This window comes from Vigna unguiculata, chromosome 5, assembly GCF_037176805.1.
Source record: "Vigna unguiculata cultivar grain cowpea cultivar isolate G323 ecotype 2 chromosome 5, ASM3717680v1, whole genome shotgun sequence".
In the NCBI taxonomy this organism is placed as follows: Eukaryota; Viridiplantae; Streptophyta; class Magnoliopsida; order Fabales; family Fabaceae; genus Vigna; species Vigna unguiculata.
The window spans coordinates 30,438,902-30,463,803 of NC_140796.1; the positions used below are offsets into that span (position 1 = coordinate 30,438,902).

The 24,902-nt window shown below is 37.7% G+C and overlaps 3 protein-coding genes and 1 long non-coding RNA gene across 4 annotated transcripts; all 4 read right to left on the reverse strand.

Annotated features, from left to right (window-relative positions):
• Positions 1-1,514: 1,514 nt before the first annotated feature.
• Positions 1,515-8,653, reverse strand: LOC114186335 (uncharacterized). Its single transcript, XR_003605021.2, has 4 exons — positions 8,342-8,653; positions 2,652-4,518; positions 1,958-2,188; positions 1,515-1,841 (listed from the first exon to the last, which is right to left on the reverse strand). It is a non-coding gene; the product is annotated as an uncharacterized LOC114186335 (long non-coding RNA).
• Positions 8,654-17,563: 8,910 nt separating this feature from the next.
• Positions 17,564-18,226, reverse strand: LOC114184577 (uncharacterized). Its single transcript, XM_028071883.2, has one exon. It carries the CDS (start codon positions 18,224-18,226, stop codon positions 17,564-17,566), a length of 663 nt encoding a protein of 220 aa, XP_027927684.2.
• A 330-nt stretch (positions 18,227-18,556) lies between these two features.
• LOC114184578 (uncharacterized) lies at positions 18,557-19,228 on the reverse strand. The gene has a single exon (XM_028071884.1). It carries the CDS (start codon positions 19,226-19,228, stop codon positions 18,557-18,559), a length of 672 nt encoding a protein of 223 aa, XP_027927685.1.
• Positions 19,229-21,591: 2,363 nt separating this feature from the next.
• On the reverse strand, positions 21,592-24,134 carry LOC114183004 (uncharacterized). The gene is made up of 6 exons (XM_028069827.2): positions 24,010-24,134; positions 23,565-23,659; positions 23,165-23,429; positions 22,680-22,876; positions 22,220-22,407; positions 21,592-22,004 (listed from the first exon to the last, which is right to left on the reverse strand). Exons 2-6 carry the CDS (start codon positions 23,657-23,659, stop codon positions 21,709-21,711), a joined length of 1,041 nt encoding a protein of 346 aa, XP_027925628.1. The 5' UTR covers positions 24,010-24,134; the 3' UTR covers positions 21,592-21,708.
• Between the last annotated feature and the right edge of the window lie 768 nt (positions 24,135-24,902).

Below are 24,902 nucleotides of genomic sequence, written 5' to 3' on the forward strand. Positions count from 1 at the left end.
CTTATTTGAAACTTGACGAAAATTAGGACCAAAAAGGTATTTTAACCAATAGAAAAAAAGTTATAAATTTGATACACACTAATAATTTAAAAAAATAAAATTGATCGACATATTTGCTAAAGAGGATGAACCACATACTCAAAAGATTCTCCACAATACTTAAAAAATTCTCAACCAAAACACATTAGAAAGCTTGCAGAAATTTCAACACATGCTGGAAGACATAAGCGAATCATTTATGCCGGAAGAGACAAACGCATAGCTTATGAGAACATAATAGAATAGAAAGATACAAACAGAAAAAAAAAAAAAACTAATTATCAGACTTCGAATTAAACCCTAATTGTTAGAAATTAATAATATTAAAATAATATAATCAATTGTTATTGTTAAAATTAATTAACATAAATTATAATTTTTTTTTCAACGATTTGATATAACCAATAAAAAAATCACTAATAAAATAATTCATGTTGTAGTGAATGTAAATAGATTTGTAAAGAAATATAATTTTGGTGAAGAAAAGATCAAACAATTGAAAAAATATTCAAAATATGATTTTATAAGTTTATTTTTTAATTAAGAGAATGACTTTATTTAAAACAATAATATATATATATATATATATATATATATATATATATATATATATATCATGTTTCTAAAAGGGATAACTCTTTTCATTCCTAGGGAAAATTATTATAAAAACAAATTAAGTATTATATTCTAATTCATAGTACACGAATAATTTAAGTTTTTCTTTTATTCTGTAAAATTTAAGGTTATTTATAAAAAAAATATAATATTCAAATTGAACCATATACAAGACATATTCATTATTAGAATTTTTCATATTTTATAAAAATTTTCTAACAATTTTATAATAATTTGCCGGAAAAGTATTTTTTGTTATTTTTCTTATAAATTTTAATCTGTAGGTAATATTTTGTGAGTAATTAGTTATTTTAAAATTTAAAATTTTACAAAAAATTTCTTGTAAATTTTTTTGTGAAAAATATACACAACAAACTTTCTTGAAAAAAAATTCGTAGCAATTTTTTCTAAAAGAAAAAATCAATTTAAAAAATATTAAGTACTTTTTCCTACACATTTAAATTTTACAAGTAATTTTCTTCCGTAATTTAAATTTGCAAAAAATTTCTTCCAAAAAATTTTCAATTAATTTTTCCTGCAAAATTAAATTTTTTAAATATATTTTTTTCTGCTAATATTTTTTCAAGAAATTCCACAATAATTTTTTTATAATAAATTTTTTAAAAAATATTACTATTTAAGGTCTAGTTATTTTAGTATCTTTATATTTTTCTTAAATGTAATTTTATCCAATTTTAAATTTTAAATATGTTATATTTTATATTTTACATTTTAACTAAATAAACTATTTTTTAGAGACAATATGATACAAATAAGTTTGAATTGGACTATAATTAAAAATAAATAAAACGTATAAATTTTAAACTATAAAAAAAAATCATTATCTTGTGCCAATGAGATAAACAAACAGGAAATCAACCGAAAATGATTTCTCATGGTTAAAAAATACACAAGGTTCGCTTTAATTTATCAATCTCTTGCTTTATGAACAGAAAATTCTCAAACTTCCTAATGATCAAATGGCAGTTAATACATACTTATGAATATAATCGAAACGTCATAAAAGGAAGCTCCCATATTGCTGTTGCATCATCACCCTTTCATTGCTATGCAATTTACTTATGGCTTTTTGGTTGGGGTAAAATTGAGGTCTAGTTCATTCCATTGTAAGCAATAGGAGGGTACATCCAAAGATCATCAATTCAAAGATCATCAGAGCACGGAAGCTGTTAAATTGAAATGACAATGAGTCTCTATCTTATGATATAACAAAAATCTTTACACTGAACTAAAATTTGGATGCAAAGTAAAGCCTGAGGAGCATCTCAACTCAAGTTGTTACCTTAATTTGGAGTTGTAAAAACTTCACATATTGAACGGCTTCCTCAAGCATGCAATTCACGAGGAAGCAAAATTCAGCATCTTAAGTCAACCACTTGTTTGACTTAGGCAGTAGTTAGATATTGATTGAGAAATCTACCTTAGATTCCGTTCGGGACAAGGCTTTGTAGCATCTTCAGTCTTTCATTTATTCTTTCTCTTCTTCTCTGCATTTTCAATATGCATTCTTTCTCTGCATTGTCATAAAAAAAATTCAAAATTTCAAAATATGCACATATTTAATTCTAGTAGTGGAGAATTTTCAAAAGAAAAGGCTTGGACTGGAATCTTAATCATAAGATGAATTCTGTAGACTAAGATCGTCAATTATATGTCAAAAGAATGGTACTTCACAGAAGATAAGAATACTCAGCAAAGCCTTAATTCAACTAGATTAACACTTTTATACTTTTAAGTCTGTTGGTTATAAAAAACACAGTTATAAAAATGGTGCAGTGTAGCGTCAGCAGCATCGAAACAACAATAACAATAAGCTAACAACACAATCATAATGCAAACATAAACCAATTTCTTAACCCTATTAGTCCTGACTTTATTCATTGAAATATCTAACAGAGTTTAACATACAAACATTCTCGAAGATATTGCACAAAGAAAACTAGAAATAACTCTTTAAGTTTGTTATTTATACTTACAAGTGTGTGCGCATGATAGTTATAAGCCTCGCCACCATAGCCAGTGCTAGAAGTGCAGGTCCAGTAGTTGGTTGTCTTCATGACACAACGTGATGTAGTTCGTTTTAGATTTTATGAAATGTGGTGTTAGATTTCTTAAGAAAACCTAGACAAGATCCCACTAATAAGATAACAAATTATTTAGATGTGAAGGTTCACTTCTAGAGATTCTAGAGGAGAGTGATGATTTCAACCAAGAAACAAAAGAAAATGAGCATTATATCAAGAAAACCGAATTGAAATAGAGGAAAACAACAACAAAATGGAAGTGGAAGCAATAGAAAATGAAAATGGTGAAGGGGAAACATGACACACATAGGGGAGCCAAAAGGCTAACCAACCCTAGAGATGATTAAGGAGGTCACCACTTGCTATGCAAGATAAGACAAAGGAAGAGTCTCCACTCCTTAGAGGAGAGCTCATGGTTTTGTGGTTGAAACAATATAAGTTTTACTCAATTTTGATCAACCCTTTTACAAGTCCTTTTACAAGCCTAGGAACATCCCTTATATAGAAGAGTTTAGGGGTTTCTAAGCAAATAAAAGATACATAAGTATGTCTCTACAAAATCCTAATTCTAGCTTCTAGAAACTAAGTCAAATTAGGTTACAAAATGAGAGACAAATGGACTAACTATGGTGTGTGCAATGTGATTTTCGTCCAAGCCTTAAAGGCCTCCATAAAATGTGTCTCAAATGTCTCACAAAAGGCCAAAAGGTGCTAAAGACAAAAGAGAAAAGTGGTACAAAGGTGGTACAAGGTTCATGATGAAGGATTATCTTGTTTCCTTTTAAGATTATTGAATATGGTGTTGAGTTGTTTAAGAAAACTCAAGGAAATTTCCACTGAACATTAAGATAGCAAGCTATCTAGATGTGAAGGTTCATTTCCAAGAGCTCAAAGGAAGAAGGAGATGGATTGCATTTTAAAACGAAATACATGGATGGAAACACAAAACGAAAATGCAATGGAAACAAAGAAGAACAAAAACAAAATGGAAGAGAAGAGAGTAATGGTTATGGAAGTGGAGCACGCCACTCTTAGAGGGGGCAAAGCCAAACCAAGCTCTATAGATGAATGATATGGTGTCGCCACTTGCATAAGCAAGATAAGGCAAAGAGTTCTTCCACTCCTAGAAGGAGGGCTAGCTCACGAAAATGGTGGTTGAAACAAGAATGTTTTGATTCAAAATGTTCAACCCTTTTACAATTGGTAGAGCTCCCCTTAAATAGAGAGTCTTGGGGATCTCCAAACAAAAAACAACAGATGAAAAGGGCTAACTAGAAAATCAAGGAAAACCCTAATTGTAGAAGCATCTTCAAGCTAGGCACAAAATGAAATGGTGGTGTGTCTTCCCATGTGGATTCTCGGCCAAAGGGTGGAGAAAGAGACAAAAGTGGTCTCCAAATCATGCTCCCCAATCACCATGCGCCACCTATCATGCTTCCTTCTACTAAAATAACCTACAAAACAACTTAAACAAGGATTAGCATGTTGGCTTAAGTTTAATCAATTTTAGTTAATGAGTCAACCCTAGTCAAAGGTCAACAAGTCAACCAAAATTAAGGCAACTAAGTCAACTTAGGGAAATCACAAAATTAAGATGAAAAATAAAGAAAGAGACATAGAAGAAAGAACATCCCCTTTAGTCATGCTTCTAGTAATTCTTCTTGGGGGAGTCTCCATGGGTCCTTGAGTGGTCAATCCTTCATCAGTTCATGTGCTTTTTGCTTTATATTGTCCTCTCTCCTCCACCTAGGTGCCAAGTCACCTCTACTTTCCACTTTGCATGCGCCACATCATCTATCATACTTAACCTTAATTAAACCTACAAAACACATAAATAAGGATTAGCTGACTTAGGTTAAGTCAACTCTAGTCAAGTAGTCAACACTAGTCAAAGATCAACAAGTCAACCAACATGCTTAATCTTTTTAAGTATATGACTCCATCCTTAGTTGGGGTCAAGACTACATCACAACGCTTCTGCCATAGTTTAAAAATTAGCTATATATGATATAAACATGGCTAAGACTAGATAGCCTTCAATATAGGATTAGTGCTCATTACTTTTTTGACTGAGTCTTACTTAACTTATAGCAATTAGGTGTGATTTCAAACCAACCAATTAATGAATTGGTGGTGTTACATATATACTCTAACTGTGAATTTGAAATCACATTTCAAATCAAGAACAAGGTCTTTCAACGCATGCATTTTACATTTCAAATCAAGAATAGGGTTAGTGAAGTTATGGCTATAATAATTAGAGAATACTTTAAGAACGTTGTGTGATGGAATATGGAGTCTCACCAAATATAAATGAGTCCAAGCTCTAATTTGGCATGTATTCATAGAGTAAGATTTTTTCATTCCCTTTTATGCAGAAGCCCCTAACAAAGTTCTAATGTTGAAGTTTGGCAATCAAAATAACCTATGGAGACTAAATTTGACATGAAAAGTTCACAATCTTTTAACAGAACTACCAGTACACATAATTGCAGTGTTCATTTATAGACCTATGGAGACTAAGTTTGTTTTGGCTCGTAAAGGAATATTTTATCTGGTGTTCAATTGTTCATGGCTAGTTTTGAGTATTAATAAGGCAAAACCAAAGCCAAGTTATTGTGGAAACTTTCACATCCTCTATTTTATGGCAAACTAATACAATGACAATGATGATACATGTTTTCCAATTCTGACTTTCACATACTGTTTTTACAGTTTTAGATGAATTCCAATTCTGCACTCCGTTTTCAATTTCATTTTGCAATCTGATTAGTTTTTAAAATTTTGTTTTGGGAATTTCTACTTACTTTCCATTCCAATTTATTTTTATAGTTAAAACTGAATTCACGTCACTGTGTTTCACCCTGTCCCCTCTAGGTGTTTAAATTACATTTAAACACACACCAACTTGTAGATCTCTCTACATGGAACCATATGATTAAGCTTAAAATTGAAGCATGGCATATAATAAGAAAACAACCACTCCAACTATCATATGGAACTAGGAAAAATCTTCCAGGAGAAATCAAATCTAAGCTTCATCATGTCAGAAATTTACCAAAAGCACCTAAAATCTAATAAGTTAATGAATGAAAAAAAGGATTTAAGAAAAGTAATGAAAGGGGAAGAAATCAATCTCTGTTTCAAAGTGAAAATTTATCCCAATCTCAAGCACCTCCGAAATCAACCTCTGTTTCAGTGTGATAGCAGCCCAAACAGGCAACTGGATAATAAGGCCAGGCCCATTATTTGGAGAGTGTATGAGAGGCAGAATAGGAGGGTGAGAGAATGATGAGCTGGCACAAGAGTGTGTTGTGCACGGGTCGTTCTGATATACTGGGGAGAGTGAAGAGATAGAGGGGAGGAAAGAATATTGGAAATTTGTTATGGAAAGGGGGCAATAGCTCTCTGTTGGAGCTAGGCTCTGTGGACAAAATCACTTTTCTGTATTTTTCCTGTTTGTTTGCCATTCAATAATACTGGGATTTATTCCTTCTATTAGACCTGCTCTTTGGTTTTCCATCACAGTTTCAATTGTTCACCTCTTTCACCATGGCTGTTGGAGCCATTAGAGTTTAATCAATTCCTTTCTTACCAAAAAAAAGGAAAATTATAGTGTTAAAGGAGGACAAACTTATATGAGAATAGTACTAGACCAAGTCCTTGTGAGACTGAAAAATTTAAACTAAGAATATGATGATATCAAGGGTCTATAAGTAGGTAGAGAAACCTCTTCAATCTCCTTGATAACTCAATTTGGTTATACCTGGTAGATCTATTTTGTTCAACATGTTTAAAATAAATTAAACATATTTCTAGCAAAGCCCAACCTTATTAAAATATAAACTAAAAAAGTTTATGCAATGCACATATAGGGTGTCAGTGCTTATAACTTACGTTGATTGAGGAGGTTAAGGGTTGATGGTCAAGTGGAGAGGTACTAACGCTGTGTTCACTTGAGTGGATGAGTTTGAGAGAGAGGGAGTGGTTGGATTTGAGTGAATTGTGTTTTGTTTTTCTTAAGAGATTTAATGGTGATAATGAATGGATTTGGAAGTAAAGTTTGTGAAAATTTGTGAGTGATTTGAGTGATATGATAATTGTAAAAAAATGTTTTAATAGAAGTAATAGATAAATTACCATATTGTTCTTTATATAAAAATTAGTATACATTGATATTTGTATGAGTTACATATATTTTCTTAATTTTTTTTAATACTAAAATTGTAAAAAAAAAGATATTGCTATGGGATCAGATCTGCAGAAAGCTGGATTAGATCTCTTCCATGGCTAGATCCGTTCCAACATCAAATGGAATTAGATCCCTTCTCCATAAACCTCTAGGTGGATTGGTTCCAAAGTACATAGATCCCTTTCCACAAATTTCTTGCAAGATTGATTCCAATGTCCATGGATCAGATCCCTCCAGAGGATAAAAGGGTATTTTCTCAAACAATCCCTTCAAATCTGCTTCCAATAAGCGGGATTAAAAAAGTAGTGCATCCTGCAAATTATCGCCTTCACTCGCTCTGCGATCGACTTAAACGAACTTAATTTTCACCTCCTAATCCAACCTACCATTTCCTTCCAAATAGGAAATTATGTCAAGTGAACACACCCTAAATGAGGGTGTCTTGTCCAGAAACATTGAATTAGTTTTAACACTACATTCAGCATAAGAATTAAGAGTGAAGGATCAGGAGAATAAAATTTCTAGGTTCTTATATTATGGGAAATATAAAACAAAAATAAAAACTTATAAGATAATTTCAATTTAAGGAATAGATTGACAGAAAAAGCATCTTTTTTTAATGATTTTCTTAGTTCACTTTGTAGTTTTACTGTTACTTTCTAAACAATGTATACCTACCCCCCTCACTATTCTTAAGGGTACAACTCCACTAAAGTTGCGTAGTATAAACACATGTGAGTACTAGAATTGATATAGGAATTGAGGTACAATAATTCCCATATTAGACATAACTCCAAGGTATAATAACAAGCCTCACTATATAGCAAGGCAGACCATGATGGAATTAATACTTATGAAGCTTGAACTCACTTTTTGCCACTTTTGCTACTAACTTCTCTCAAGATGATGATATTTTTATTACAAGTCTTAATTCTTTGTATTTCCTCCTTGCATACATTCAAAATAAACAAATTTATACGATGCATATTATAAAGTGAGCCATTAATTCAAAGTTCAAAGCGTTGCATATTATAAATAAATTCAAAGTGCAAGTGAGAAACTAGTTTCTCTATGATTCAACTGAACAACTATCTAGGAAAATTATACAATAGCAAATCTTTTACTTCTAAAACCATTACAAGTTTACAATTGACTAAATGAGTGACAAAGCATTTATTACATTGTTACCAGCACCTTAAACAAACTGAATCTGCATAAACCTTAAATTATTATTCGTGCTTCATCGATACAAAATACATGGATGGGAAAGATCAAGCCCTATTGTTTACTTCCAATCCGAAAAGGAACAATGTAGCCTCAACAAACCCTAACCAAACCGCAAGGAAAAATCAAAAGCAAAAGAACCTGATTCAAGACTAGCCAACAACTCTAGGTATCATCATTCACCTAAATTCGACAAGTGAAAACGATGAAACGTAAAGAAACTTACATTATAAGTGACGTCGGGCTTCTCGAACTGACTGAGGAGAGAAATACTGAAATCAGCCTTCGACGGGACAACTTCGACGAGCGCATAGGAGTGGCGGTGCAGCAGTACGGAGGCATAAGGTTTAAGCAGCTCGCGGTTGATCATGCTGATGATTCGTACATAGTAGTTGGATTCGGTGGTGGATCCGGCGATGCCGTTGTTCTTGTCCACCGTCTCCATGAACTGGCCGATCACTGGCTTCACTTCCTCTTACCTCCGCAACCACTCTTAAGTTTTGAATTGAGCGACTGATCATTTGTCATGTAAACAAATATATTTTTCTGCGGAAAAAATATTTAAAAGGAAACTTCATATAAATATAATATAGAATTTTTGTCAATTTTAAAATAGTATAACGGTTATTTGCCAATTTATTTTTTAAGAAAATATACGTGAAAAACTTTAAAACACTGCCAACTTTTTCTTGTATTTTTCAATCAGAAAAATCAAATGAAATAATAAATAATTAATAAGAAAAATTGGAGTAAATTTGACAAGAATTATATATAACATATTTTTATAAAAAATTTGTAATAAATTTTTGCAAAATAATATTCATCACAAATTTTGGTATATTTTGAATAAAATTTAAAAAAAAAATGCCAGAAAATATATATTTGTTTTGATAGTGAATACAACAAAATTAGGTATCAATATTGATTTCCTGCAGATTATTTTTCATTAAAAACTTTGTAATTATTATCTGCAAATAATAATTCAAACAAAAGTTTATAGATGTAACGTCCCAAAAACTGAATAATCGCGATAAATAAAACTTCATTAGGGTATGAAAGTATACAATACGTTGGACATACCCAGATTACAATAAAAGGGGGCTCCACATGGCCCAACCCAAAAATGTACTGAAAGAAATAAATAAAAGCACTAGGCCTTGTTCAAACAATAAGAGCATAAATAACATAAAATCTTCCACAGTGGGCCCGACACCTGTCCAATCTATCAAGCTGCAACATCCTTATTACCATCACCACTGCCAGGGGTCCTCACATCTGCTCACATCAATAGAATTGATGATCATTGCAAGGGAGGAAAACCACGCACACAACCATACAAACAAGCGAAAGGGTAAGCTAGTGTACAGAATTCACACATTATAATAATCATCATTTAATCACATAATAAAGCACAATTGACGGAATGCTCACATAATACACCAAACCCCTTTCAAGACTACAAGACTTGACTATCCGGATACGCACAATGAGGCACCACCACTAGACAGTGGAATTAAGTCCTAGCAGTGAGGCATCACCACGAGGTCTTCGTGGAATTACACCCTTACAAGAGGCACCACCACGTTGAATTGTGTCCTGGCCTTGAGGCACCACCACAATACCCTCGTGGAATTACGTCCTGGTCTCGAGGCACCACCGTGAACACTCCCCTCGGGATTCATGGGATTAGGTCCTATTGTTGAGGCACCACCGGGGACTCCTCAGAGAAGGGCCCGCAGAATTACGTCCGTAAGATGAGGCACCACCACGAGCCCCGCTACAAGGGTCATGGAATTATGTCCTAAACCACCCTTACTCATACATTATCAATCAATCATGAAATTTCTATGCATACCCATAACACGTCATTTAGTATGAGTGATCAACCATCAAATATATCTCATGCCAAACTCATTTCCAATTCATTTGTTCTCACCCATAACATACATAGCACATGCATATCCACCCCGTTTGTACTTAATAAGTCAATGAACCAGCCAATCAAACAACCATCAACATTCAAGAAACAAAGCATAGCAAAAACCCAAAAGAGGTCTCGCTCAAGCTAGAGTCCTCGCTCAGGCGAGAAGAGTGCTCTCGCTCAAACAGCAGACTCTCGCTTAGGCGAGACTACAACAGTGGCTTCTTGGAAAATGTCGCGAGCTCTCGCTTAGGCGAGATGATTTCGCCTGGGCGAGACTGTTCGTCGCTCAAAATACAACAGCTCGCCTAGGCGAGCGCTCAAGCAGAAACCTGAGCGAGTTCCCGCTTTTCTCGCTTGGGCGAGATGAGCTCGCCTGGGCGAGTATATCAGTTTCCACCACTGTTCCATGCATGCTCAAACACAGACTCACTCATGACAGCACCCAAAGCATTTTTACATCATCATAGGCAACATACTAGCACCAGAACTCGAAACAGAACCAACACATATAAAAAGTGAATCAAAACGCGAAGTCTAGCTTCCCTTACCTGGAACTAGCTAGAACAGGGGTTTGACTCCAACAGTGGGATGCAACAGAACAAGGAAGGGATGAACGAGGTGGAACAGAACCACAGAATAAGTCTTAACATAAACTTACAACGAAACCCTAACTGGAAAAGTGAATAACGAAAGGGAAAAAGGCGTATGAGTCGTAGAGTACCTACGTGAATCAAGAAGATGAACTGAGCTCGCTTGATTGGGATAGAGTAAACCCTAGCAGAGCTTATGGGGAGAGGTTAGAGACTTGACGACTGTGATTTATGTGAATGGAGAGAAAGGATTAGTCTAGGGTAGACTTAGGGTATGGTTCCCCTTTTTGGGCCGGCCCTAGGCCCAACCAACTTTGGGGCAGCCCTTAAGGATTTTTGGCAGAAATAAATGGGCCTTAAATTCTGCCCAACAGGAAAATTTTCGACCTCGAAAATGAAAACTTACCAGGTAAAAAAAGGTGCGGGTGTGATTTCCTCACATCCTCCTCCAACTCCCAAGTAGAGTCACCTGTCCTCCAATCCCAGATGACCTTAACCAAGCTGACTATTTTTCCTCTGCATTCCTCAACCTTGCTATCCTCGAGAGCAATGGGTGGTACTTCCATAGTGAGGTCCTCCTTGATCTGTATGTCCTCAACTTCCAACACATGGGCCGGATCAAACACATACTTCCTCAACTGCGATACGTGGAACACCGGGTGAAGATTTGCCAATTGAGGAGGCAAAGCTATCTCATAAGCTACTGGTCCAATCCTCCTCGAGATCTGATAACAACCAAGGAACCTAGGAGAAAGTTTTCTTGAGCGGAGAGCCCTTCCCACACCAGTGGTTCTGGTCACCCTCAAGAATACGTGATCTCCAGCCCCAAATTCCAAGGGCCTTCTCTTGCGATCTGCATAAGCCTTTTGTCTGCTCTGTGAAGCCTGCATTTTATTCCTCACTAATCTCACCTTCTCGGTGGTCTGTTCCAACAATTCTGGCCCAACTAGCGCTGCCTCCCCATCCTAATACCAACACAAGGGAGTCCTGCACCGTTGACCATAGAGAGCCTCATATGGTGCCATCCCAATGCTTGCATGGAAACTATTGTTGTAGGTAAACTCAATCAACGGTAACACTTCATCCCAAGCACCCAAGTGATCCAGTATGAATGTTCGCAGTAAGTCCTCAAGTGATTGGATCGTCCTCTCAGACTGACCATCTGTCTGAGGATAATAGGCTGAACTCATTGTGAGTTTGCTTCCCAAAACACCCTGCAAGGTTTGCCAAAACCGTGATGTGAATCGTGGATCTCTATCTGATACAATGCTCGAAGGCACCCCATGCAACCTCACAATCTCCTTGATGTACAACTGAGCCAACTTAACCATAGACATCCTCAGGTTCATTGCTAAGAAATGCGCACTCTTGGTCAATCGGTCCACTATGACCCAAATGGTGTCATGCCCCCTAAAAGTTCGTGGCAAAAGGGTCACAAAGTCCATCGAGGTGTTGTCCCACTTCCACATTGATATCTCTAATGGTTGCATAATCCCCCCGGGTCTCTAATGCTCCACCTTTGCCTTCTGACAAGTCAGACAGGCAGACACGTACTGTGCCACCTCCTTTTTCATACCTTGCCACCAAAAGTTTTCCTTGAAGTCCTGGTACATCTTAGTCATGCCTGGATGCAGACTAAGATGACTTTTGTGTCGTTCCTCTAGGATTAACTTCTTCACCTCAACATCATCGGGTACACACACCCTGCCCTGAAATCTCAATATGCCATCACTACCCAAGGTAAAGTCCTTTGCCTCTTCCGACCCTAGTTGCTCTCTAACTCTGTTCAAGTTGGCTTCCACTAACTGCCTTTCCCTAACTGAATCCAAGAACTCACTAGATATAGTTAAGGTGCTACACCTGATGAACTCAGATCCCAATTCTACCTACAGCTTCATATCCCTGAACTGCTCTAGTAGCTCCACCTCCTTTATCATAAGGTGAGCAGTATGTACAGTCTTCCTACTCAGAGCGTCGGCCACCATGTTGACCTTTCCCGGATGATATAGCAGTTCAAAATCATAATCTTTCAGAAACTCCATCCATCGTCTGTGCCTCATGTTTAACTCTTTCTGATCGAATAGGTACTTCAGACTCTTGTGATCACTGAATACCCGGAATTGGGCACCATAGAGGTAGTGCCTCCAAATTTTCAAGGCGAATACTATAGCTGCGAACTCTAGGTCATGAGTGGGGTAGTTTCTCTCATGCACCTTGAGTTGCCTCGAAGCGTAGGCCATTGCCTTCTTCTCCTGCATCAACACACAACCCAACCCTAGGTGAGAGGCATCACAGTAAACCTCGAAGGGTTTTCCAATATCGGGGATCACTAGGATTGGAGCACTCGTCAATCTCCGTTTAAGCTCTTGGAAGCTTTCCTCACACTTGTCAGTCCAAGTGAAAGGTTGGTCCTTCCGAGTAAGTTGCGTCAAGGGCGCCACTACCTTGGAAAATCCCTCAATGAACCTTCTATAGTACCCCGTTAAACCCACGAAGCTCCTTATCTTCGTCGCTAATTTGGGACTTTCCCACTTTACCACGGCCTCTACCTTTGCTGGGTCTATTGCTATCCCCTGGGCGGATATCACATGTCCCAAGAATTGCATTTCATCCATCCAAAATTCACACTTGGGCAGTTTAGCATACAATTGTTTCTCCCTCAGAATACCAAGAACTATCCTTAGGTGCTCGGCATGCTCCTCTTGGGTCCTGGAATAGATAAGGATGTCGTCTATGCAGACTACGACAAACTTATCTAGGAACGGTCTAAATATCCAGTTCATGTAGTCCATGAACACCACTGAAGCGTTAGTCACACCAAAAGGCATAACCACATACTCGTAGTGTCCGTACCGGGACCTGAAGGCCATCTTCTGCACATCTCCTTCCTTTACCAATATTTGGTGATAACCTGACCGCTAGTCAATCTTCGAGAATACTGACGATCCATGCAACTGATCCATCAAGTCATCTATTCTTGGGAGAGGATACTTGTTCTTGATGGTCATCTTGTTCAGCTGCCGATAGTCCACGCACAGACGTGAACTCTCATATTTCTTCTTCACCAATAGTACTGGTGCTCCCCAAGGTGAGGTACTGGGTCGGATAAACTGCTTCTCCAGTAAGTCCTTGATGAGTTCAAATTTTTGCCCTCATTTAATATTTAAATTTGGGGATTTAATTGAATTTTCTGTGCTTAAAGATTGATTTAATTAGAATTTGTGATTATTGGATTTATTGAGTAAGTTTGGTAAAAGTGGTGTAAAAATTGATTTTAGTTGCATAAAATATTATTGGATATTCTAACGTTTGTTAATGCAGCTGAAATTTATTTTTGGTCATTGATAGTGTGGATTTAAAATATTCAAAGTTACAAAATAAGTCCAAAATCAAGAAATTCTGGAAAAGAATAAATCAAGAGCTAAATGCACTCCCAGATTTTATTTGCACACTCCTCCTGCAAGTGGACCACAAAAACCTGTTTTGCACCCCCAGTTTTCAATAAGTTGCACCCCTCCTACCACTTAAACTCCACTCAACCAGATCATGCCATGTGACAATCCCCACTTTTTAAAATTAGCCAACCAGAACAAGCCACGTGTCATAATCCTCCACTCACCAAATTGACCACTCAGATCTTGCCACGTCATCATCTCCTCCATCTCACACATGAAACCCTAACCCTAATTTTCCTCCTCTCCTTCCAACCTCCACAGCCGCCGCCGCACCTCTTTCCGACCACCGCGAGGCACTGCACACCACTGCACCACGCCGGCAGCCACCATTTTCGCACCAGCAGCCATGGTAGCGTCCTCCACTACCACGCCGGAAAACGTAACAGACGCACACCACCTTCACCTGCAACGCCGGCAGCCACCATTGACGTTCTAGCATCTCCATTGCACGTCGGAATCAGCAACCACGATGCACCAGCAAAGACGTCCGCACACGAGCCACCACAGACCCCGCGACGCGCCACTACCACCACGCCTTCGCGAAGCTTGTTCCGCGCATCTTCTCGCCTCCATCACTGGAACACCCTCGAGCCATCATTGCGGTACACCTGAGCCAAATATACGGTTAGTATTTCTTTTATTTTGATTCTGTTTTTATTTATTTATTTTATTTTATTTTATTTATTTTATTTATTTATTTATTTTATGCATATACGTTTAATAGAGTTTGTTATTTTTGTAGTCTTTAGTTTTCTTTTAATATATTTCAAGCAAAGTTCTATTTTTGTTTTGATTAAGAATTTCTTTTAAGAAATTTTTTTGAGACTAGTTTGGAAAACTCTGTCTAGGAAAGACTTGGTATTTAAGTTGTCCACTATGACGCACCTCTCTTTCCTGGGAGTAGACCCAACGACATCTTAACTCCTTTCTTTCTTGAAATCTTTCTCCAAAACAAGAATAGGAAGAAAAAAAAAACACACAGGGAAACACTTTCAGGTGGACTTGAATAGTGCATGACTCAGGCCAATCCGGGTCAATTTTATCAACTTGATTCAGAACTTGAAAGGAACTTGCGTAAATCACGTAGGAGACTTGAACTCAGGTGTTCTACTGAAGGAGCACCATCATCATCTGAACCTACCACTGAAAGTGCACCACTAGAATCACCTCCGGTGATTAACATATCTTTTGATCCATCACCTGAACCAGAAATTTAAGAAGATAGAATGGAAGAAAGAACAATAAGAGAGTTGGCTTCACCGGATGCAGCAATTACACAAAACATGTGCATCCAATATCCAGATGGAGAATGTGAGCTTAAGTCTGGGTTAATCCATCTTTTACCCAAATTCCATGGATTAGCAGGAGAAGACCCGTACCATCATTTGAAGGAATTTCATGTTGTTTGTTCATCCATGAGACCTACAACAGTGACAGAGGAACATATCAAGCTTAAGGCTTTTCCATTCTCATTGCAAGATGCCGCTAAGAATTGGTTATACTGCCTTCCGCCAGGATCCATCAATACTTGGGAGACTCTGAAAAGATTATTTCTGGAAAAGTTTTTTCCAGCATCTAGAGTTGCTGCTATTCGCAAAGATATTTATGGGATAAGGCAACAAGAAAGAGAAAGTCTTCACGAGTATTGGAAAAGATTCAAAAAGTTATGTGCTTCATGTCCTCATCACCAAATAAACGAGCATCTCCTCATTCAGTACTTTTATGAGGGATTGAGTATCATGGATAGACAAATGATAGATGCTGCAAGTGGAGGGTCATTGGTGGACAAAACGCCAACAAATGCAAGACAATTGATTGAAACTATGGCGTCGAACCATCAACAATTTTCCACAAGGAGTAATTCTATAACTCTATTGAAGGGAACCCATGGAGTAGAAGCTTCATATGTTGCAGATTCGCGCATCTTCTCGCCTCCATCACTGCAACACCCTCGAGCCATCACTGCGGTACACCTGAGCCAGATTCGCGCACACCGTTGGCCACCATAAACGTTGCTGGAGCGAAACCACCATCATCCATTGCGACGCAGTAGCGAACCAGTTTCGAATCCACCATTTCCACAGCCACCGTAGCAGCGCAACTCGCCGGAAATCTGACCACCATCATCGCGACGCCATCTTCTTCCATTGTCAACCATCAGCGAGACAACTTCATCTTCTCTGCAGCAGAACCAGATCTGCACGTTGCGTCTCCACACCACGCTGGAAACGCGTCCGCACCGTTGGACCACCATGAACCACCACGCCGTCAGATGCGCAGCCAAGGGAGGAAGGAGGAAGGAGCAGCAAACCCTAATTCTGGAGAGAGAGTACACTGCCACGTGTCAGCATCTGATAGGATAGTCAAACTGGTCAACTCTGGTCAACTGGTCAACTCTAGTCAATTGGTCAAAGTCAGCAGTCAACTCTGGTCAAAACTGCAAATATGGTTAAATGAGAGGGGCAGAATTGGAAATTGGACAGGAATTAAGGGAGCAGAAGCGGAGATAACGAAGAACTTACAACTTACAGCTTAGACACTTAGAACTCTCTGGTTTTGGCAGATACCGTCTCCACCACATCTTTCATTCTTTCTTTTATTTTCTTTCCTTCATATCATCATGTATTCCATCAAAGCCATGGAGGGCTAAGCTTTTAGGGTTGATTCCACTGTAATTTCTTAAATGGATTCTGAGGTTAGATGAATTTATGTGTTCGTTATTTTGATTATTGTTGTGGTTTTTGTTTATTTATGTCCTTTACTTCTTAATCGAGTAGAAAATAATGATTTTAAATCTACATGCATGCTAATCATATGAGCTAAAAGGTTTTTAAATTAAATTGAGACTTTACTTTAATTTTATTTAGAAACTTTCATTTGATTAAATAAGTTTTTGCCAATAATTGAGACTTTACTTTGATTAGTGGTAATTACTTTAACTAAAATTAGTCAAGACTTTACTTTGATTAATTAAGTTTTCTATTTGGTGAAGAAATAAAGGAATAGACATGATTAGACATAGTAAAATTAATTGAGACTGTACTTTGATTGAATTTACTATGGATAATCTAACAATTCTCTCTTTTAATTGAGACGGTACTTTGATTAAAAGTGAGGATGGCAACAAATGAATTGAGTCTTTACATTGATTAATTTTTAAATCAACAACAATAATTAATTTAACAATAATCTCTAGATAACCAATGAAGAATCTTATTTAGAAAAAGCAATGGAATTGACCTATTTACTATTACTGTGTTTACAATCTTCCGTGTCATTTTCTTTGCATATCAAAAACCCCCTATTTTTATAATTGCTAGTTTTAATTGCATTTTTAAGAATCAAATATTTGAGATCAATTCCGTATTCGTTGTGAGACGACTCAGGGTTATCTTAACCCTAACTATTTTGTTCACTACTAACTGGCAATACTGAAGTTGCTAAAGTAGTGGTAATTTGATCGCCTAACGACAGCGATATCAGTCCTCTATCTGCTTCTTGAGCTCTACCAACTCTGCCTGAGCCATACGATACAGAGCAATCGATACTGGCCCGGCTCCAGGTACCAAATCAATCGAGAATTCCACTTCTCTACTAGGGGGTAATCCTGGTACTTCCTCTAGGAACACGTCTCCAAATTCTTGTACCACCGGTATGACAGACTTCATCTCCTCTCCCTCCACCTCTAGGTATGTAAAGATCAAGAAACAATGAGAACCGTCCTGTAGTTCTTTCGTAACCCCGTGAGGCGATAACAACTCAGGCTCCTCTGAGTTGGGGAATAATAACCTCTTCTCTCGGCAGTCTATAAGGATATGATTGGTAGAGAGCCAATCCATCCCTAGGATCACTTCCAACTCCTGTAGAGGTAGGCAGATCAGATTCACTTTGTACCTGCGTCCTTCTACCTCCACTAGACACCTAGCACACAAGGACAATGTCCTGACCAATCCCGATGCCAGAGTAGATACCACAAGGTCACATTGCAGTTCACAAACCGGCAGACCCAACCTTTGCACACAAGTTTCAGACACAAAAGAGTGTGTCGTTTCAGAGTCATACAATACACATGTAGATTTACCAACAATCACACATTGACCCATGACAAGGTTACCTGAGCCTGTTGCCTCGGCTCCAGTCATGGCGTACACTCTGCCCGATGCTGGAGGCTTGTTGCCTCCCCTCCTCTACTGATTCTGGGCTGGGGCTAGGACTAGGGTACGCGTCATTGTCCTCATGAGGGTGGGGCAATCTCTGCCGAAGTGGCCTTCCTTGCCACAATTGTTGCACCTCTTGAAGCCTGCGAGTTGAGGGCAAACATTCCTCTTGTGCGGTCCCCCACACTAATAACACTGAATCATGCCTTGCTGAGAAGAGGGTTCCCTAGACCCCTGAGACTGGGAATGAGGCCTAATATAGGGTTTCCTCCTCTCCTCGTGCCTATGCCTGGACCCAGATGGTCCTCCCACCCTCTACTGGTGTGAGTGCTGAGTTTCCACTTCCACTTTCATCTTCTCCATAACCCTAGCCTTCTCCACCAAGGCTACAAAGTCCTTGATGGATAGCGGGGTCACCATCAGCCGAAGATCTCCACGGAGATCGTTCTCGAATTTCTTGCATCGCCACTCTTCATCTAGTGGCATGGTGTAGAAACGACTGAGATGCTTGAACTTTTTCGCATACTCAGCCACAGATTTGCTTCCTTGGGTCAACTGCAAAAACTCCACCTCTTTAGCATATTTGACGCTGTCGGAGAAGTACTCAGAGAGAAACTTTCTCCTAAAGAACTCCCAAGTAACTGGTTCCTGCCTCTCTTCCATGATGGACTTCATACTGATCCACCAGTGTTCAGCCTCACCTGTGAGCATGTACACCGTGAAGGCTAATCTACTATCCTCGGGGCACATCTTAGCATAAAAAATCCTCTCAATGTCCTTCAACCATTGGTCTGCGACATCTAGACTAGTCTTCCCATTAAACTTAGTCGGATGGTGCTTCAGAAAGTCTTCCAAACTCCATTCCCGATGGAGAGGTCTCGGTTCAGGACCGTGGACAGGGGCAGTGGTCTTGTTTTCCTCCAACTGACGGAGGGCCTCCATGTGTTGACGGTGAACGTCCTCAGCAGCCACCCTAGCAGCTTCCATCTGCTGCATAACCAGCTGCTGCTACTCAAGTGAGGCCACTTGTCGCTGCATTGATGCTTCATGTTGTTGTATCATTGCAGTACTCTATTGTGCCATAGTAGCCACCATCGCTTCTATCGCCCTGGCGATGTCTGGTGCATCACCCTGAGAAGGCTGAGAGTTCCTACGTTGAGGTGCCATGTCACTAACACACAGGAAAAACAAGAGTTAGACTTGATTAGCTGAGAGCTTAGCTAGCAACACAAAAGTTAACTACGCAGGCACACTAGACCATAGATCCTAAGGGTCGACCGCTCTGATACCATAAATGTAACGTCCCAAAAACTGAATAACCTCGATAAATAAAACCTCATTAGGGTATGAAAGTATACAATACGTTGGACATACCCAGATTACAAGAAAAGGGGGCACCACATGGCCCAACCAGATATGTACTGAAAGAAACAAATAAAAGCACTAGGCCTTGTTCAAACAATAAGAGCATAAATAACATAAAATCCTCCAGTAGTGGGCCCCACAGTGGGCCCGACACCTGTCCAATCCATCAAGCTACAACATACCTATTACCATCACCACTGCCAGGGGTCCTCACATATGCTCACATCAATAGAATTGATGATCATTGCAAGGGAGGAAAACCACACACACAACCATACAAACAAGCGAAAGGGTAAGCTAGTGTACAAAATTCACACATTATAATAATCATCATTTAATCACATAATCAAGCACAATTGACGGAACGCTCACATAATACACCAAACCCCTTTCAACACTACAAGACTTGACTATCCGGATACGCACAATGAGGCACCACCCTCCCCTCAGGATTCATGGGATTAGGTCCTATTGCTGAGGCACCACCGGGCACTCCTTCACGAAGGGCTCGCGGAATTACGTCCGTAAGATGAGGCACCACCACGAGCCCCGCTACAAGGGTCATGGAATTATGTCCTAAACCACCATTACTCATACATTATCAATCAATCATGAAATTTCTATGCATACCTTTAACACGTCATTTAGTATGAGTGATCAACCATCAAATATATCTCATACCAAGCTCATTTCCAATTCATTTGTTCTCACCCATAACATACATAGCACATGCATATCCATCCCCTTTGTACTTAATAAGTCAATGAACCAGCCAATCAAACAACCATCAACATTCAAGAAACAAAGCATAGCAAAAACCCAAAAGAGGTCTCGCTCAAGCTGGAGTCCTCACTCAGGCGAGAAGAGTGCTCTCGCTCAAACAGCAGACTCTCACTTAGGCGAGACTGCAACAGTGGCTTCCTGAAAAATGTCGCGAACTCTCGCTTAGGCGAGACGGTTTCGCTTGGGCGAGACTGTTCGTCGCTCAAAATACAGCAGCTCGCCTAGGCGAGCGCTCGAGCAGAAACCTGAGCGAGTTCCCGCTTTTCTCGCCTGGGCGAGATGAGCTCGCCTGGGCGAGTATATCAGTTTCCACCACTGTTCCACGCATGCTCAAACACAGACTCACTCATGACAGCACCCAAAGCATTTTTACATCATCATAGGCAACATACTAGCACCAAAACTCGAAATAGAACCAACATATACAAAAAGTGAATCAAAACGCGAAGTCTAGCTTCCCTTACCTGGAACTAGCTAGAATTGGGGTTCGACTCCAACAGTGGGATGCAACAAAACAAGGAAGGGATGAGCGAGGTGGAACAGAACCACGGAATAAGTCTTAACATAAACTTACAACGAAACCCTAACTGGAAAAGTGAACAACGAAAGGGAAAAAGGCGTATGAGTCGCAGAGTACCTACGTGAATCAAGAAGATGAACTGAGCTCGCTTGATTGGGATAGAGTAAACCCTAGCAGAGCTTCTGGGGAGAGGTTAGAGACTTGACGGCTACGATTTATGTGAATGGAGAGAAAGGATTAGTCTAGGGCAGACTTAGGGTATGGTTCCCCTTTTTGGGCCGGCCCTAGGCCCAACCAACTTTGGGGCAGCCCTTAAGGATTTTTGGCAGAAATAAATGGGCCTTACCATAAATATTTCGTATGAAAAACATTTCATCCTAAAATTTGCAAATATTTTTTATGTATAACTTTTCTCAAGAAAATGTGAAGGTAATAGAGTTCTTTCTGGTAGTGATATTATTTTCTGTACTTTTACAGCAAACATCATTGGGATATTCCTTAATGTAAGGCACTATACATATGAGAAAAAATAAACGTTCAAAGAAACAAATTAAATGCACTTTTAGTCCCTGTAAATATATAAACCATAAATTTCATTTTGTTTAACAAATTAATTACACGTTTAGATTATTATTAATATATTACGTAATTTCTAACCGAAAATATTGATATATTTTGGTAATGAACATAAGGTAAATTTCATCATTTTCCCAACTATGAGTACAAAACTGGGCAATGAACATCTAAATTTGTTAAATAAAAACAAATAGGAAAATCAGAAGTTTGAAATAAACACAAGCTATTTAGATTTCTTGGAATTCTTTAAACGTTCAGAGGTTAGAAATGCAGCATCATCCCTAATGAAACTCCACCAAAGATAGGTAAGAGGAACAGTAATGGCATGCCTAAGAGCTTGTGCATCCACATGTCCTTCATATGGAGGAAAATCATATATCTGTAGGGACACTGCTAGGCCACTCATAAGAACAGCAAAACGAAGCTTCCATCGTGATGGATGGTGACTAACAGCACCCCAAATTGCCCATGTTGCAAGTTGTGCTACACTCATTGCTAGACAAACTTTGAAGTTCCATTCTGCAGAGTTTTAAAAATTTCCATAAAAACTAAGAAAGTGGAAAAAAATAAAAAAACACATTAAAATTTATTTCTTCAAAAGCCACACATTTGGATGGATGGAATAGATAACTAAGAACATATTTCTGAGAGGAAAAAAATGTAAACAATGGCTTTCATGTGATTCTTGTCCTCAGGAATAATCAGCAGTGTAAAGATTACTGGAGAATACTTACCATGGTCTAGTTTATAGAAGTTGAGGTACATTATATGAGTGGCTACAAAAGATATCAATGGAGCAGGAATCATAACTCTAGTAGCTTCATCTTTTACATTGAAGCTTCTTAAAATGGCCAAAATCAAGGAATATCCAATGAGGGCAACTGCAGAAAAGTGGTATAGCCTCTCTATTATCTCACAATATCTGCAGTTCATTGTGAGAAAGAAACATGTCACTAAATTAAACAGATTATAAGATAGGTTGTCTCTTTTTCTTTGAACTAGCTTGGTGGGATTTTAGGAAATATAGTAATTTTTGGAAAGGAAAGAAATATATCCTTTAAAGAACAATGAAAGCATCAACATGTATTAGTTAGACTACCATTTACATTTGCTAGACTAAATCCAACTATAAGTTGGACTACCATTTGCCTTGCTAAAATTCAAATATCAAAACTATATGCTTAAGTGACTTACCTACTATGAAAAATTGCACTCCAAAACCAGGAATTCAAGGACAAGAGCCCATAAATATGCCATAAACCAGCATACTCATAGTAGGGCCTCTTGCGTGCCTTTAGAGGAAGTTTATTGTATATAAGAGTGAAAAAGGACATCCAACCATGTAAATGCATTACAAGATTGAGGGAAGAAAAAACCATGGAAGCAGGATCCTGAAAAAGGGAATGACATGTTAGATCTTTAAACAAAAACTTGATGTCTTTGGACATCAATTAAAAGGACAAAATTTGTACGTAGTTTCAAAGGTATTGTCTGTATTATTCTCTAGTCATAGTTATATTTTTTTCTGATTATTCAATAGTAAATTTGCATTAAACAATCATTAAAAAACCAAAAGTGAAATTTCAAGTTTGATTAGATAACAGTAAAATAACAACCGTGGATAATTTATGTTTAAATTGAAATGAAGTGTAGAATGAATGAGTTATCAAGAAACAAACCTGTATTCCATATATACGCTTGAAGGGCCATCTACCATGGTATTTTTCTGGCTCATTATTTAGTAACTCCCTATCTTTTTCTCTATCAAGCATGCAATAGTAGTGACAGTTACTTTTGCAATGCGCCTTTTTCCATCGTGCATAAAGTGGCTCTAACATGCCCCATGGAGGACCAATAACAGGCACTTCATCTGCAGAAATTTTACAGTTTGGAAAACATCTTTTCCCAATGCATCCACTTTCATCACATTCTTTTACACAATTCCTAACGTCCAAAGAAAAACAAGAACATAATAAAACCCCATAATTTGTTTTTGTGTAAGATGTGTTCGAAATTGAAATAACAATTTACATGTTTTCACAAAAGAAGATTTGAAAAAAATTAGACTTATGTATGTACCTGTATCGTGGATCAGCATCACCAGCACTTGCGTTTGATATTGCAATAAATGGTGAAAACACCAAAACGAAAGCAATAACGTAACAATGCAACATCTGAACAAAAGATTAGAAGCCTTCAATATATTCAAATAGATCACAAATTCAACACATAACGATTCTGAATCGTAAACAAAAGACAAACTATTATGTTCCATCTAACAGGCCACATTTCATAAATACAGTATAAGAGTATTCGTGTTGATATCCAATTTAGCTCTATTTTCCAGCATAATTTTTCCATTTTGTAGGTAAAAATATAATTTTGCTTTTCCTTCAAAACTGTACTTTGAAAGAAGTATCAGATAGAAGAATCAAACGAACCCAAAAGAAAAAATAAAATCGACGTTGCAGAAAAGAAATGGAAGCAAATACAGCAAAAGAGAGAGAATGGGGTGAGATGCTACCTCCGTGGTGGTGACAAATTTGCAGAAACGAAAGTTTACTTCAAAAATTGGAAGTGTTAAAAGGATTCCAGAAATGACGGAAACAAAATGAAAAGAGTCAGGTAATAATTTATTACACTTCCCATTTCAACGAGACCAAGTCACATGAAAGGATCTAAACCATTTGTGATTTTTAAAATCAAACCAATGATTAACTCCCTGAAAGTATATGTATATCTCTATTATTTTTTCTTTTTTTTGACAAATGCTTTCTTCTTAAAAGATACATGATTTATTTGTAAAATTACGCTTTTGTTTTATTTGATAAGTTTTAATTATTAAAAACTAAAGGTAAAATTAATTTTAAATGATGTATCTATCAAGTAATAATAAGGTGCAGTGTTCGATATTAATAGAGTTGTGATTGATATTTTTAAACCAACGTTAATTATTTTTATTATTTTTAAATAAATAAATATTTGTGTTAGTATTAGATTAATATTAGTTAGTGATGGTAATGGAAGAGGGTTAGAACACGTTTCATCATCACATTTTCATTTTAGAAATAAAAATTCATATTAATGTTCATGCTGATATATACAATGAGAATGGTAGTGAATATTGAAATGAGTATGGAAAGAACGATAAATATAGGTATATTCATCCTCATTTTTGTATCTATAACCAGTTAAAATAATTAAGTATACCCACTAGAGAGGGCAAATAAATCCGTCCCTGTGGGTATTGTCCGAATTTGTCCCCGTTTTAATTGGGGAATCCTCGCATTGACTGGGTATGGGTATGGGAAATCCCCTCTTTGACTTTTTCAATTGGATATGGGATGGTTATGGGATGTACATATTCCCGCCTTAATATCTGTCTCCGTCATCATTTAAATTATTAAAATATTCATA

What these genes read in the sequence shown, in the direction of transcription:
- LOC114184577 (XM_028071883.2), bottom strand. Translation starts at nt 18,226, where the DNA reads ATGACTGGAGCCGAGGCAACAGGCTCAGGTAACCTTGTCATGGGTCAA.
- LOC114183004 (XM_028069827.2), bottom strand. Translation starts at nt 23,659, where the DNA reads ATGTTGCATTGTTACGTTATTGCTTTCGTTTTGGTGTTTTCACCATTT. An exon ending in GATGCTGATCCACGATACAG is followed by an intron (nt 23,430 to 23,564) that starts GTACATACATAA and finishes TTTGGACGTTAG; the next exon opens with GAATTGTGTAAAAGAATGTG. An exon ending in AGTGCAATTTTTCATAGTAG is followed by an intron (nt 22,408 to 22,679) that starts GTAAGTCACTTA and finishes AATGAACTGCAG; the next exon opens with ATATTGTGAGATAATAGAGA.
- LOC114184578 (XM_028071884.1), bottom strand. Translation starts at nt 19,228, where the DNA reads ATGGAAGCTGCTAGGGTGGCTGCTGAGGACGTTCACCGTCAACACATG.